The sequence below is a fragment of the Falco biarmicus genome, chromosome 5 (genome assembly GCF_023638135.1).
Source record: "Falco biarmicus isolate bFalBia1 chromosome 5, bFalBia1.pri, whole genome shotgun sequence".
In the NCBI taxonomy this organism is placed as follows: Eukaryota; Metazoa; Chordata; class Aves; order Falconiformes; family Falconidae; genus Falco; species Falco biarmicus.
Window position 1 is genome coordinate 81,922,379 of NC_079292.1, and position 15,923 is coordinate 81,938,301.

The following is a 15,923-nucleotide window of genomic DNA, read 5'->3' on the forward strand; positions in this document are numbered from 1 at the left end:
AAACCTGTCTAGATACCCTTTACTGCAGTCAGTGAAGTGCATGTGTTTTTCCAACAGTTAAGTTACTAGACCAGCTCTGATCAACCTTGATCGTGTTCCCTATGTTTGACTCGTATACGTTCCAATGTTTGTGTTTTGGACTTGGGGATTTGCTAAGCAAAGGGCTCTTCTGGGAGCACCAGAAATGCTCTGTTCAGCACGTCCTGAGGAAGAGGCAGCAATAGAAGGAAAGTAGACACCAGCCCCGTGAGGCTTTTTGGCAAGCCTCATTCTTTTTTATTATGGCTGTCTGTGACTAACTATGGATAATAATGCATATGAAGTCTTGCCAAAGTATATGAAGAACTAGAAAAGCTAATCGTATTTATGTTTGTGTCCCTGTCTGTGTGTGGCATGTGCATCTGCCGCTACCTGGTCTATGCAGAGGGGGAGCTCCTTGATGGTGAACATTGCATTGAAAGCTCCGACTGCTCCTGCATCCACTCTGGAAAACATTATCCTCCTGGCTTCACCATCTCCCAGGACTGCAACTCATGGTAAACTCCGTGTTGCTCTTGTGTGGTTGATGTTGCTCTAGATAAGTACTGCACACTGGTTAGTGACTGTTTTAGATGATCTTTCTGGAAATCTCTCTACTTCTAAATTTTTTTCTTACATTGGCAAAGACCTGCTTTCTTATTGGAAATGCTAGCCCCTTCCAAGAAATGAGCTGTTCACAAAGACAAAATGAGCTCCGCTTCTGAAGGGATATTTGATCTGATAGAACAATGTGAGGGTCATAGTCCTTCAACAGTAGAGAACTACCTGTTTCCTGTGGATAAGACAGACCGGCAGGTTCCCATGTCTGGTTAGTGTCAGCGGTGGTGTCTTTGTTTTGACTTCCTACATTTATTTAACCTCTAACCCCATTTCTTTCCAAGAGGAGTTAGCTCAGGCATGTCCTTGGAACTTCTTGCAAAGCTAATGAACCCAGCTGCATGGCTCATGATTTTTATTTTGCTCATAAATGCCAGCCTGAAGGGGGAGGCTAGCTGTCTAAAGAAAGGAAAGGGGAATGAGTAATGCATTCCTGATCTGGTTTTGTGTCAGTGTGAACATTTGTGGAAGGGGTTCAGACATCTCTGTGCTCAAATGTTTCCAATTAGAGTACAGAAGAAGAACTTAATGAAGGCCACCATATGCAGAAGAAAAACTGCCTATGCATCATAACTATTAACCAGAAGGTTTTAATTACCTGCACTGTGTGTCACAGAATATGAACCATAACCGTGACATTAGCATTTTTTCTTTTTCCCTGGAGCTGTCTGTAGCTTTAAGCTTGGGCACATTGTTCAACCTTAGGTGCTCTTGGGAGATCAGTGCTGCCTGATAGACTGTTAGAAAATGCTTCCAGTTATTCAAATTTGAGACTGCTGTAGAGAACATCATTCCGTGGGCTTTTCATTTACCATCCTCAATAAACTGACTCCCAACAAATGGTTTTCAAGGGCTGGGATAATGAAAGGAGTAAGAAATATCTAGCACCTCTTGAAAATTGATTTTGGCGATTCTAGGATTGTCTGGCCTGGTATATGCCACAGGCCCAGGAATGACAGCCATCTCAATCGCTATCAGTGCATGTTGCTGGTTACTAGTAGGGCCTATGGGGCATGGTGCTAAATCCACCACCCAAAACCATTAAAGCAGAGACAATCCACCTCCTTGCAACTTGCACAGAAAGAGAAACCAAGCAGAAGGAGCTTGAGTCAGCAGTGTGCTGTCAGAGTGATGAAGGTCTGCTGTAGAAGAAGCCTAGCTGGCCAGTGAAGGAAAGGGATCATTGCTCTCTTGTGACAAACTCATGAGGCTGTGACCAGAGTATTGTGGCCAGTGCTGGGCCCCCACTGTGAGAGAGAGGATTACGGACTGGAGAGAGTCTTGTGGAGGACGCTGGAGATGATCACAGCAAGGGATTTTATGACATGAGGAGAATCAAAGGGAAATAGATTTATTTGAAGGCTAATGGGGGAACTTTCACTGCCTAAAGTGGGGTTGTAAAGAAAACAGGGCCAAACTCTTCTCAGAGGTGAACAGCGAAAGAACACGAAGCAATGGACACAAGTTGCAGCAGGAGCAATTCTGTTTAGACACAAGAAAAAAATGATTCCCCTTGAAATGGTGCAGCCCTGCGATAGCTGCCTAAAGAGGCCGTGGGACCTCATCCTGGATATCTCCAAACTCAGATGGACGTAGAACTTGCCCACCTGATCTAACTTTGAAGTTTCCTTCTCTGAGTTGGGGGTTGTGGTATATGATTTTTCAGGAGGTCACTTCCAACTTTTTTTCTCCTATGATTCTGTTGTGTTAATAGACGTACCTTGAGAAGTGTATTTAAAACTCATTCCATTTCAGTGGAATGTGGTTGAAAACTCTGTTAAACACAGAGCCTTGGTGGGGGAAAACATGACTTCTTGAGTTATGCAGCCGTTCCACCTTATATTACCAGCAGTTTCTGTTGAATGATGGTAAGAAGGGATGGATATATTAAGAAATGAGGTTATGGGAGAGGAAAAGGATGCTGGGGACTGGTCTAATTTCCCTGAAACAGAAGTTCATGTTGCAATTATTTGGGAGAAGGTTGCAACAGAAGATTTGAATTAGTGTACTCTTGCCTAAATTGTCATGATATGTTTCCTAGCATTTGTCGACGTGGCACCTGGATCTGCAGCAATGGGGAATGCCCAGGTATGTTGGCTGTATTCTTTTCAGGTTTTGACATGCAAGCCTTGCCTACATCCCTCCCACTTACATCCCATTTGTATTTTTTCCACAGAAGAAGTGAATCTGTCTTTGTTCTTACTTGCTTGCTCCAGTGCAATCCAGATGGGATCATATTTCTAAGTTCTTCTCGTGAGACAAGCCAGACATTGTACTGTATTGTTTATGTGTACCAATGAAAAATCCTGTCTGGTGAGAAGAGCGGTCCTCTTTTGATTACTTAGTTTACCAAGATAAAAGGGTCTGAATGTTCAGAGGATTGGCTTTCAGGTAGAGGAACACTACTGGGGTTCTTTGACCAGGTACCATTCCTTATTTGATTGCTTGAATCAGCATACTTTTGTTGATGGGACAGTTTGAAGTACAAGGAGTAGACTGGACCACTTGTAATACTCCATGAGCTTGGAACCTAATGGTCATATTACAGGTTAAGGAGCTACAACCTCAGGGAGAGGATGGCTGCCCTGCCTTCCACTGGTGGTGGCAGATTGGAGAGGTAGCTCTGCAGATGTTCTTGCTCCTATTTCTCCTACTCTGCTTCCCAGGCTCACTGGTACTGGTGGCTGCTGTCACGTTTTTTTGCCTACATGGGGAATGTGACTTCATGCTGTGCATTGGCCAGCAAAGTGCCTCCTTCCTTGTTTTCTTCTGCTAGTTCTGTAGCCCATCACCTCAGTTCCTGCACTATGTTCAGCCTGCTTGACCTGGAACAACATTTGACTCTGCTTGCGTTGTGCACAGAAGTCTGCAGGGAGACAGCATGTCTCTTTATGGTTTTGTTCTCCTTGCTTTTGGGAGCTGAGAATGGGAGGGATGAGGAGACTGGGGTTATGGCAGGACAGGAAAAGAGAGAGCAGGTTTTTTGGGTTTGGTGGTTTTGGTTTGTTTTGTTGAGATGAGACCGTGCAATCCTCACAAATTAGGAGAATTACATCAGTCTTAAAATGGCTATCAAAAAGTCTGTCCTTCTATTAACATTAAGCTTACCCGACCCACCAATGCTCTGTTTTCTCCTGCTTTAGACTGAAATAGCATTTTCCCTGAGGTGTCAGCAGTAAAAAACCCAACACAATGAAGGGGAAGTATGCAAATGTTCAAAATAGAAATATGCTTGAGGTGTTCACTAAAGATTTCTCCAAGTGCAGGGAACCTCACTGTCTAAAATGCAGAATCAAGGACACAAGCCCTAGCTGATTTGTTACGTCTTTTAGCTAATGGGTAGCAACATGCTGATGAACAAAAAATATTTATTTTTTTTCAGTTTTTACCTAAGTTATACCTCTTGATGGCCTTGCTTTCTGGGCTATGATGAATGTGGGCCAAATTTTTATCGTCAATTCCAGCCATGTTTTCTTCTTAGTGATTATAGAAATGAAGATAAGCTTGGCATTGAGACTTGCTGGCAGATGTTGATATGCAGCCTCATGCAAGAGGGAATATAACATTGCTGCCTTTTTCCGAGTTGAGAAGCTGTGCCGAATGACCAGAAGTCAAAAAGAAAGGCAGCTTATTTTTATAGCTACCACCAATACATCCAAGTCACTTTTCAGCTAGGTTTGTGCAAGACTGAAGGTGCAGCTGTTTTACACGTACCTGCTAACATCTACAAACTGTACTGAGACAGTATGGAAGGGCAGCGAAGCCTTCCAAAGCAGCAGTCCTTCATCGGAGTAGTAGCCAAGTTTATGTTGTTTACCTGTTCTGTTTTGTCTCTATTTGAAGCAATAGTGCCGCAATTTTTTATTGTTGGTTGGTTATTTTTTCAACAAATATTTCTGAAATCATGTGTCACAGAAGGTTTATGTACTTAGACTCACCTAAGTTCCAAGGTAGTTCCATTTTTTTTTATTTTTTTTTTTTTTTGCCAACCTGTTTGTCAGGAAAGGTTTCTTTATATTGTAGGAATGAATTTCCTACCTGTAAGTTTGGTGATAAAGCTGGGTACCCAGCTGGAGAGAGTGCTTCAGAAGGCAGTAGCTGGCTAGCACTACCGAGAAGCTCTCAAGCTGATATTGTAAATTAATTATAAAGGCAGTAGGTTTCAGGAAATCTCATGGGACGCATTACACCAAATGGAGTAGATAGAGGGACCCATAAGAAGAGACTTTGCCGCAGGAAAGAAATTTTCCTTCCAGGAGCAATGACAAAGGGCTGGGACTTGCCTTGGGTAGCGGTCCCTAGCTCTCCATGCTGCAAACCTGTCCTCTTGGTTCCTGGTTGCAAAGAACGCCTTGGAAATCAAACTGTGCATAATATGGTGGGTTATGCCTAGTTTTTTAAAATCTGTTCTCCACATCTGATAGCCAGTTAGTTGACTCTGAAGTTGAGTAGAATAACATTTGTTTTACCTTTGTGCAAGTTTAATTGGACAGAACAGAAAGTAGGATTTCCAGGGTGAACTAGTAAATAACAAGCCCCCTTACTCTGCAGGGGATGACAAACATCCAGTGGGTGCTGGACTTTTCTTAGGGAAAACCAGAGCTGTGCAAGACTGAGAATCCTCAGGATCTGTGAGGTGCTTTAGCACAGGCTGGTTTAAGATGGTTAACACTGAATGTTGAAGAGGGAAGTTTGCACTTTGATGTTCATAGACAGATCTTATGTGAGACTCAAAGGCAGTGAAGAGAGGATAACTCATGGGGTTCATCTGCCAGGTTGTAACATTTAACCTTGCTCCATCCTCTGACAGTGGATTGCTGCTGTAGGCCCAGCATCTGAATTTTGTTTTGGACAAGGAGGTCTCTGCCCACCTTGTTTGCCATGGGGCCATCTCATAAGTGTGATAATCTTCACATATGAAAGAATTTCTTTGCAAGCTCTGTGGAGGTCTTTGCAGAGACGCTAGCATAACAGGGTAATAAATCCCAGTTGTGGCACATGAATACTGCCTTCCTGGAAATGAAGAACCACAACTTACCAAAACATTTTAAGATGCTGATATGCTTACATAGCCTCTTTTTGTAGTAGAAGGGTGGGCAAGCCAGACTTTCACATTACTCTGTAAGGATTTTAGATGTAGCTATTGTAACTATGGAATTATTTTCAACTTTATGCTAGTTAATTAAGACAATGGTTCAGAGTCAAGTCCAGCATAAATTCTGCCCTTGGAAGAACTCCAACACTAATTATTTTCCAGCTCTTCATTTTGATAAGGTATTTTTACTTTCATGTTATAATTACTTATGGGTATTCAAGGCAGCCAAACAAAGGAATCAACAGTTTTGGGGGGTTGCATTCAAGGAGGCCGTTGTGAAGAAAGTTTTCAGACACTGTTTCCTTTATAAAACCTTACTGCAATACTCAAAAACTATCAGTACAGACACAAAAAAGGGGAGCTCACAATCTGCCCAGACTCAACTGTGAAACACAGACTGAGAATGAGATGTCTCTGCGGCAGAAGAGCAGAACAGCAGTGAGAGTGCAACAAGTCTCATTGCAAATTTTGATTTTCAACTTAAAAACTGCCTGTATTCTGCAGCCAGCTCCATGGATGCCGATGTGCTCCACTGAGCTAAGTAAAAGTGTATTTAAAATGTGTCATGTCGGGATGCTGCAAGCATCTGCATAGGGTTAAAGGAGCAACACGTCCCGGCGTATGGTGTGTGTGACTAATGCTGGGTAATCCTGAGTGTCTTTCCCAGCTCTGCCTGTCTTAGGCATTAATACTTCCATTCTCTGTGCCTGTTTCCCCATTGTATAGAGGGAAACTTAGTTCCTGCATAAAAGAGAGCATGAATGGCTGTTTAAGATTGGTCAGTGCCACCAGCACCCATCACTTAGGTCCGAGGTATGACAGCCTGCGGAGAGCTTGAGTGACTGAGCTGAATTTCCAGGGCCACTGAGGAAGAATCAAATCCACTTCAGTGCAGAGAGCTGAGCCATTTGCTGACGTCCTCATGACCCTTGTTTGTAACATTATATAGGCTTTTCCGTAGACGTGAATTTCAGCTGCTGAGTGCGATTTATACCATATTCCCCAGCTTTTGTTGGTGCCTGTGTTACTACTGGTAATGACTTACAGGAATAAACAGTGAGATAAGCATCTCGCCGGTGCTTTCTGGTCTGCAGGGAACTCGGGCCTTGTGCAACCTGCTCTGCTGGGCTTCTCTTCCCCCTCAGCGACTTGCGGGGGGATGGGGGGGGATTCTGCTCACAGCTGGCACTGGGGTGATTCATGGCACTCTGCATTTTTCAGGAGAATGCTCCGTCACTGGCCAGTCCCATTTCAAAAGCTTTGACAACAAGTATTTCACCTTCAGTGGGATCTGTCAGTACTTATTTGCCAAAGACTGCGTGGAAAATTCCTTTTCTGTGATCATCGAGACCGTGCAGGTAACGGCAGCCTTGGCCGGTGCCTGTGGGCCCCTGCGCGTGCTCCTGAGGGAGCGGGAAGGGCTGCGGGAGCGTGATACAAATTGCAGAGGCACAGGCCAACAAAAGTAATTTTCCTATGAAATAATTAGTTTAAATAACAGATGCAGTCTTTCTCCTTAGATAATAAGCGTTTAGCTTCTCCTGGTGGCCACTCCCAGGAGCCTGCCTGGAGGCTGAGGTTTGTCAGGAGGTCTGGGGAAGGAGCCCTGGCTGCCCCTGTGCCAGCTGAGCAGAGGGCATCTCTGGCGGAGCACCCTGAGGGATGGTGCCTCCTTGATGTCTGGGGAAAGGACTTTTCCTTGGAAGCCGAGTAGGGTGCCCAGGCAGAGCAGTGCCTTGAGTTGCTTTCCATTACGTCATATTGGTGGGTGATTTCTGTTGCTCGCTAGCTGGTCAGCAGCTGCTGGCTTTCTTTGCCTCCCCTGAGGGCTGTGAGAGAGGCAGCTGGAGGTCAGCGGGCAGAGATGGCTGGAGAGAGGCAGGAAAGAGAGCCAGTCTGGTGCGGGGAGGGAGGGAGACCCTGGAGGGGGTGTCACAGGGAGGTTAACCCAGTCGTGAAATTAATCGACCAGGTGGGAATAGGTGAGCTAACCTGGAAACTAAAAAGGATGCTGAATAAAGCAGAAGGGAAGAAAGAGGACAGAGAAGTGGAAGGCAGGGAGAGGTACGATGGAATCAGCAGACTGACTGGGTGAAGGGGAGCAGCAGCCTGCCTTGCAGGGCACCAGCAACAGAGAAGTCGCAGGGTTTGGAGAAACAGGGTGTGACTGTGCATCATCTGCGTCTGTATCCTGCACTAGAAAGCTCTGATAGCGCAGCTCTGAGGCCATCTGTGTGTGGGAACTTGCAGAACGAGTTTTGACTGAAACTTCCCTTTCGAAACCAGGGAGGAGACCCAGGGGCTTGCAATCCCTGTTCCTCATCTGCGTAACCCACAGCCAGGAAAAAATAACAGCACAAGTCTCGGGCTCTGTGAACCATGCTGCTGTTTCCCAGGCGGATGGGCTGTGCAGGGCAGCGTGCCCTTCCTGCAGGGTCTGGCCACCACTGGGCACCAGCACAGGCTGCTCCCGGCAGTCTGCTGGAACCCCTGCCGACTGCTTTCCAGGCTTGGAGACAGGGAGCTGCAGGCAGCTCAGCTCCCTGCTGCGTGATTAGCAGGGTAATGGAAGAAAGGCCACCAGCCTGGTGTTTGTGGGATGCAGAAACAAAATCCATAAAACCATGGAGACACTTAACACCTCCCAAATTAGATAACAAAATGCTTTCTGGGGGGCATAGGGCTAAGTCACCAATAAAGTGAAAGCTCGAGGTTTGAGGCAAATTTTCCCCTTTCTGTAGTGTGCAGATGATCCTGATGCTGTGTGCACTCGCTCAGCTTCTGTCCGAATCCGGGATATGGACAACAGCCTCATTAAAATGAAACATGGAGGAGGAATTTCACTGAATGGACAAGACGTACAGATCCCTTTGCTACAAGGTGTGTTGCATGGGCTAACTCTGGCCAGCCTTTGAAGGGGTCCTACTTACTAGTGTTCTCTGGCATGCCTTAGCCCAGTTCAAGCAAAAAGTGCTTTCAGTACCAAATTCTCACTTTTTCTAGAAGCCCTGCCATTTCAGCTTCTCTCCATGCAGCTGACACACCTTTGCTGACCTCCTCTAAAATCAGGAGAGTTAAGCTGGTCTGGATTTGTGATATGTGATCTTGAAAACCACTGCTGGTCTGTGCTTTTTTAAATTATTATAATTTTTCATCCAGAAGCTTGAAATCCCTCCTGTTATCTTGTAAAATGTCACAGTTAATGTCTAAGGTTTGGCAGAATGCATATATATCCTCTTCTAGAGCTCCTGAGTGCCTTGAAGTGTGCCTATGCACACGTTCATGCAGATGTAAACTGCTGAGCAGGCACGAAACTTGGGAAGTGTGGCCTCCCAGACTTTGGCAGACCTGCATGCCCCCTGCTCTGTGGCAGCTGCTCTGTTGGCCTGTTCAGTGTGACACAGCAGTCCCGGGCAAGGAAACACTGCAGCCTGGCTTGGTTGACTGATGCTTTGTGGTTATCTTAAGGTGCCCTCCGTATCCAGCGCACAGTGAGGACTTCAGTTCACCTTACCTATGGAGAAGATTTGCAGATTGACTGGGATGGTCATGGTGAACTCCTAGTGAAGGTACTCTTTCTTTCTGTTTTATTTCTGCCTTTTTGCTCCCTCTCTCGTCCCACCCAAACATGTACAAAGATTTTCTTGTCTGTAGTGAGAAATTGCTTTGTGTTGCATGTTAGAAATTCCATTCTCTTTTGCTACCCCCAGAGTGATATACAGGTCCTTTTGTATTCCAGAAACAAATGTTTTCATCCTACAGCAGCTTGGCATCTTCTCCCCCCCCCCCTTTTTTGTGTGTGTGTGTGTGTGTGTGTGTGCAATAACAGCCATTATTAACCATGAACAGTTTTGTGTTTTGTTCAGCAGATACTGTCCAAACAGGATTTTCCTTTAATTTGCTTTGACTGTCCTGTCTAAAGTAATGGATTTGTATGACTTAAAATAAGGGAAGAATATGGCTCCAGGGACAAAGTTATTCATAATTTCCAGGAAAAATCAATTAACTCAACAGAAGATATGTTGCATGCTCCTTCTACTGTGAAGAATGTTTAAAGTCACCCTTGATTAACAATTAGGGTTCGTCTGTGCTGCAGACTGCAGTGGAGTGTAGAAATACCCAAGCCCAGTTTAAAAGAAATGAGCTGTAAGGGAAGCAGTTTAGCTGCAACAACAGAATGCTTCACCTAAACCACTTTTTGTATGTGTGTGTGTTACAAGCTGCAGAATGATTTGCAGTGCAGAAAAGCCTGTGGGAGAAGGGGGGAAGATTATTTACTGTGGAATGATCTCCAGACAGCTGATAACCCATCACAGCTTCTCCAGCTAAGCTATCTGTTGCCCTCTTTGCTCCTACAAGAGGCTGTTTTCTTTCAGTTGGTAGGTCTTAGGGACTGCAGGTGTTGTCCTTGAGGGTGTATTTGCTCCCTCAGGAACATGACTCCTTCTGTAGTGTTGTTTCCTGGTGTCATGACCTGTGGGCTACAGATGCTAAGTCACAGTGATATGCTCTCCTGTGATGCTGCGTGGCTATGGACCTACATGCTCCTGCTGCGTCTACGTGGATGGGTGCTTAGCCACAGCTCTGCTGCCTTTGAGCCCCACTTGCGGCAGGAGATCTGCAGCTGGGCACTGTGTGGGGTGGTTTTGCTCACTGAGAATTTGGCCAAGCAAGCCGGTTTTACTGGGGTTTTCTACTGAGCAGTGGGCACTGCCCTCTCTGAACCATGGCATTGCTTTTGCACTCTCCTTGCCTGCCCCCCTTAAATGTCAGATCTGGCACAGTGTAAAGGTTCACAAAAGCTGGTTCAGAAGTGAGTACAGGAGCCGAAAAGACAACAGAAAAGAAAGGTCAAGAATAACTTCAGAAAGCATCTATGGTTTTGTTGTTGTTTCAATCTAGCCTGTATGTCTGTGCTCTGAGGGTCCTAGAAGTTGTTTCTGGGCTGAGCATAATTCAGTTCAGTCCCTTGGCACATCTCAGAAGTTTTGGCTTTCCTCAGTGTTCAAAGTATTTTTCTGCCTGGTCAGAGACCCGTATAGCCTGGCAAATTCTTTCTTACAGTTAAAACAAATCTAATTTTCTGCTCCAGATCCTCTACCCATAAAAGCAGTGGAAGTTTCTCCAATTGTCTGTATTTATTCAGTTCTGGTCCAAGCTCTTTCCCTCACTGAGTATCTAAAGCATCTTTTTAATTGCTTTTGGAGACTTAATTTATGCTGGATTTGTAGACTAACTTGTTGCCAAGTATTTCTGACAATTGGGGGAAGTGATACACTTCCATTACCTTGGCCAGACTTCTGGTAAAAATTCTTTCGATGTTCCTCAAGAAGGCTCCCCTTTCTGTGACCATTTGTGGTCACCAATTGGCATTTGTGATTCAAGGTTCCACTTGAAAATATGTCAGAAATTGGGGTTGTATGAGTCACTGTCCATCTGCAGAGTACGTGAAAGAGTAGCTTCCTTGGCCATCGGAGCAATAAGAATATGTATCCTTTAGTAATTCATGGTTGTTCTTTCTGGTGGCCCATATTTGCTCTCTGGCCACTGTGTCTGAAGGGAAGGTAGTATTAGGTTGTATTTTGGAGGATGTTTTTATTTTTAATTTTACAGAAAAGCAGTTTTCTTTAAAAATGTTTTTCTGGCTTTCTTGGTTCTGTTTTCACTGGTTACTCCTGCCAGTCTAACTAGTAGCACTCTACTAAATGAATACAGAGAACTACTGTAGCATTAAAGCACTAAGTCAGCTCCCGAGGACAGTTGGTAGTACTTGTGGTACACCAGATCTTTACTTCTGATAGAAACTGACATTTCCTACTCGAATAAATATTGGTGCCTTTGTGTTGCAGATGTTGCTTAGGAGATTTCCCCTTGCTTACCTCTAAGTTTAGGGTCCCATTTCAGCTGTCCCTTCGTTTGCAGCAAGAGTATGACAAAGTGGAAAAGCTGTCCCTTCATTTGCAGCAAGAGTGTGACAAAGTGGAAAAGTGTGTCTGCTATGTGGGTTGTTTGCAATGCTGCTTGTAGCGCGTCATAATTTTCTCTAGGCAGGAGGAGGCTCTGATGTGAGGTAATGTAGCTTTAGCGGTAGTACTCTCTTCCTTACTTTATTAATGGTCCTTAATGGTGAGGCAAACAACTCCTCCAACATTGCCTCTGTTTTGTGACAAAACCGATCTGTTCAAATTTTCTTAATCTTCACTGTTTTGTTGAAATGTGAAATGGTTTCAAGTGCAGTACCTTTTCCCAAATTACCATTGGAAAGATAATCATCTAATTATGTTTAAAAATGCAACCTCCACTGTTGCCCTGTTCATTTACAGGAAGGAAGGGGAAAAACAGGGAAGGACTAAACTGGAGGGCTGATCAAAGCATAAAAATAAGCCATTTTTCTCATACTTACCCTCAGTTACCATCTTGAAATTGTTACTGTGCCATCCAAAAATTGTCCTGCTGCTAATAGTAGCATTTTTGTTAGAAGTTTAAAAACGTAGTACAATGCAATTGTATCTATAGTCTTTTAATGTGTATTTGAGACTTTCCTTGATTGTTAAATTGTGTATTGTTCATTCTTTAGAAAATCTTGCTATGCAGTGGTGACCTGTTCTGGAGGATGATCAGGCTAATGTTGTCTTCCTTAGCTGTCTCCAGTCTATTCCGAAAAGATGTGCGGGCTATGTGGAAATTACAATGGTAACCAAGGGGATGATTTTCTTACACCTTCGGGCATGGTAGAAGCTCTTCTGGAAGATTTTGGAAACTCCTGGAAGCTCAATCCAGGCTGCCAAGACTTGTTAAAACAAGACAGTGACCCCTGCAATCTCAATCCTCGTTTAGGTACTGAACTCCATCCAAAATTAACATGTGCTGCAAACTGTGATCTTCCGTTTTACATAACAATAATAAAAAAAAAGAAAAATAAGGGAAAAGAGTAGAAAGCTGGTTTTGCTTACATTACCAGCGAGGTAACTGTAATCACTGCTAAAAACCCCAAAACCCAAAACCAACCAACCAAAAGAGAAACAAACAAAGGGAGGTGCTGATCGACGCAGTCTTCCTAAGGCAAATGTAATTTTTTGTGAAAACTGACAACAAAAATCAGTAATGTGGGATTATGCGACTGTTCAGTTTGAACCACAGAGTTAGACCATCACAGTCACAGCACAAACTCGCGACCCTGAAACTACTTTTACAAGCGATAACAATACTATGTTTATCCTCTGGGTGGACAAAACACCTGTCATCTTCACCCCTCTGTCCTTGCTCCTTATGCACTTTTCCTGATGCCTTGTCTCCCTTCTTTTTACTGCATGCCAACAAACAGCCTTCCTCTTTCCCTCCATACTGCTTGGCTGTCCAGGTTGGACACCGAGAGAAATTCTCAGAGCAGTTTTCTTGTCCCAAGTGTTACAGCAACCTCTGATTTTGGGGGGGAGCAAGCACACAGAAAATTCTATGGCTGTAGATTAGAGCAAATGCTGGTAATTTGCAAGTATAGTGCAGCCTAGAAGGTTTAATTTTGCAAATATAAAAAGCAGCAGAAAGCAGAGGCCCTGTAAGAGGAAGTACAGCACCAGAAATAGTGGTAACAGAATATAAAAGTATTATTTTTCCTTGATTTGTTTTACTAGTGAAACATTATTCTTTCAGTGGAGCTCATGACATATAAGCTATGATGCTATCTATGCCTACTTGATCCTATTTTAGTCTTCTGTGTGTTTTTTTTTTTTTCCCAAAAGAAAAAAGAATATTTGCTGTGCCTCCACTAGATTTTCTTGAAAGCTGCTGATTGATTCAGTGGAAGCATGTAATTTTTCTCTTTTTAGCCAAATATGCTGAGGACTCCTGCTCAGTTCTGATGTCTTCTGCATTTGAACCCTGTCACCATGAAGTCAGTCCCACTCCTTATGTGAAGAACTGCCGCTTTGATGTTTGCTCCTGCTCCAATGGCAAGGATTGTCTGTGCTCTGCTATTGCTAATTATGCAGCAGCTTGTGCTAGGAAGAACATCCTGGTCCAGTGGAGAGAACCCGACTTCTGCCGTAAGTGAAACACTCCTAAACTCCACTTGTTTTCCTGTCTGGAAGAAATTTCACAGCAATGTCAGGTGAAAAACTTAGAATGAGATAATTTCAGCAAGGTGCCAAATATTTCATACGACAAACGATGCAAAGCAAGGATGCAAAAACAGTTCACAGAGACTGCTCAGCACTGGGGGAGAGAAGCAGTCACCTGACATACCTCAGCAGAGCTTTTGACTGGATTTCCATTTTCTGCTACATTTAAGTTTTAGCTACTCACCTGAAAACTTTTTAAATATCCCAGGGTAGAAATCTCCAAGTGATTTGTAGTGATGCATGAATTTTTTTTGGTATGTCCTTCTTTTGAGGCCCAAGCTTCCCAGGTCCTGACCTGGTTGATCTGTGACCTCTGACATTACCCAAAGTTGAAGGAATAGAGGAAGCACAAAGGCAGGTACTTGGTCACAGAACAGAATCATACCAGTGTAGACAAACTTGTATCAGAATGGACCACTGGTACCAACCCTGCTCATAGCAGAGTAAACAACAGCGGATTGCCAGGTGGCTTGTCCAGACAAGTTCTGAGTATCTCCAAGGATGGAGATCCTGCAAACTCTCTGATATGTATCTCTCTTAGCACTTTGATAATCACCCTGTCAGTGCAGCAGTCTGAGATCTGTGTCAGATCTCATTTTGTGTACGCCATTCAGCTAGCGGGTGGATATAATTTTTCTAACCACATATGAGCTCCTTTCCTTCTGCTCTGTGTAAATTCTAGTATGATGTGGCAGCTGGTTCAAGATGAGATCTTGAACATTGATCAACAGGCCATGGGTGGCACCACTGAGCTAGCAAAATAGTGGGGTTTTTTGTCTGTGGTTTTTTTGTGTAGACATTTAACTCCTATGAGAGTCAGTAAAGGTTGAGTTTTTAATTCCCCTGAGGACTGTTTGCAGAATGCTACTTGTAATAAATGGCAGTGCTCATTCAAAAGCTTGCAGTCTAAAAGATGAGATGTTACGAGAGGATAGAACAAAAATTCAGGCTGCAGCTTTGGGTTACCGAGGTGGGGTTAACAGAGAGAATAGGATGTTTTTGCAAGATTAATAGCCAAACTGTTAAGAAGCTGGAGCAGAAGAAGCCAACGTATTTTATTTATTTTCTTTCTCTGTTAGGTCAATGTGGTAGGAAAAAATTCATTGCAATGGAATTTTGATTGAAGATGGACACAATTTTCCCTATAAATATTTGTGAAATTGAGGTTTTTCCATTTTCCTGAGTAAGTTTACTATTGAGGAAAGAAGACAATTGAAAATTTTGGGGGGAAAGCATGTATGCTTGGCAGCTGTCCAGATCTGTTCTGTTACTTCTTCCCAAACAGTGCATGGGAAAAACATTTATGATCTGAGTGTGTAGAAACTGGACAAAAGAGAAGGAGAGGTCACTGGCCTTCCACCTGGTAGGGTCTGTACCTGTAAGGTCAGCGACTACAGCTTCTGCAGGCTGGAGGGTATTTACTGCGAATGAGAGCAAAACCAGTTTATGTTAAACTGCTGCATGGTTTCATAATATTTTACCTAATTTATGTAAATGTTCAGATAGTGGAACAGTAATGTAATAAAAATCCTTTTAAAACTGTGCAGGTCTGGAGGCTGAAAGAAAGAGCAGCAATAATGCACCATCGTTCTTTCTGTAATTGAACAAGTCAATTTTCACAATTAATCTTTAATAGCACAGAGCTGCTTCTTCCTTTCTGTGCATTACAGAGCGCTTTATGTGCTCGTAAAGTGACGATTTCCCTGATTGCAGATCCATCAGCCCCCATTAAATAATCCTGGTGCCCTAGACATCTCCTGTCACATGAAGGAGAAAAATCCCTCTTTTAATGGGCTTGAGAGGTGAATGTGCAGGTTGTGTAATTTGTGCTGATGGCCCAGTGCACTGCACACATACTCGGTGCCTGCCTTGGTCAACGGAGATTCAGTTTCTTGGGAAATGACTTGACAGAACCGGTTTGGTTGATCTGAAGTGGATAAGTGGCAGGGAGGCAAGTCATTAGTGTAGCACAGCACTTCTGCTGGGTGTCAAGCTAACAAGCACATTAATCTCCCAAGTCTTGGAAATTATTTTAGTTGCAGTTTGATTGTTTAAGAGCTGACTTGTACCCTTGT

General features: G+C 43.8%; 1 protein-coding gene across 1 annotated transcript in view; it reads left to right on the forward strand.

Annotated features, from left to right (window-relative positions):
- The window catches only part of VWF (von Willebrand factor), a 144,130-nt gene that overhangs the window by 26,414 nt on the left and 101,793 nt on the right, over nucleotides 1-15,923 (forward strand). The window contains exons 10-16 of the mRNA XM_056341104.1: nucleotides 425-536; nucleotides 2,678-2,724; nucleotides 6,953-7,089; nucleotides 8,473-8,611; nucleotides 9,200-9,300; nucleotides 12,373-12,568; nucleotides 13,558-13,773. Coding sequence (XP_056197079.1) covers nucleotides 425-536; nucleotides 2,678-2,724; nucleotides 6,953-7,089; nucleotides 8,473-8,611; nucleotides 9,200-9,300; nucleotides 12,373-12,568; nucleotides 13,558-13,773 — 948 coding nt within the window. The remainder of the gene's footprint in view (nucleotides 1-424; nucleotides 537-2,677; nucleotides 2,725-6,952; nucleotides 7,090-8,472; nucleotides 8,612-9,199; nucleotides 9,301-12,372; nucleotides 12,569-13,557; nucleotides 13,774-15,923) is intronic.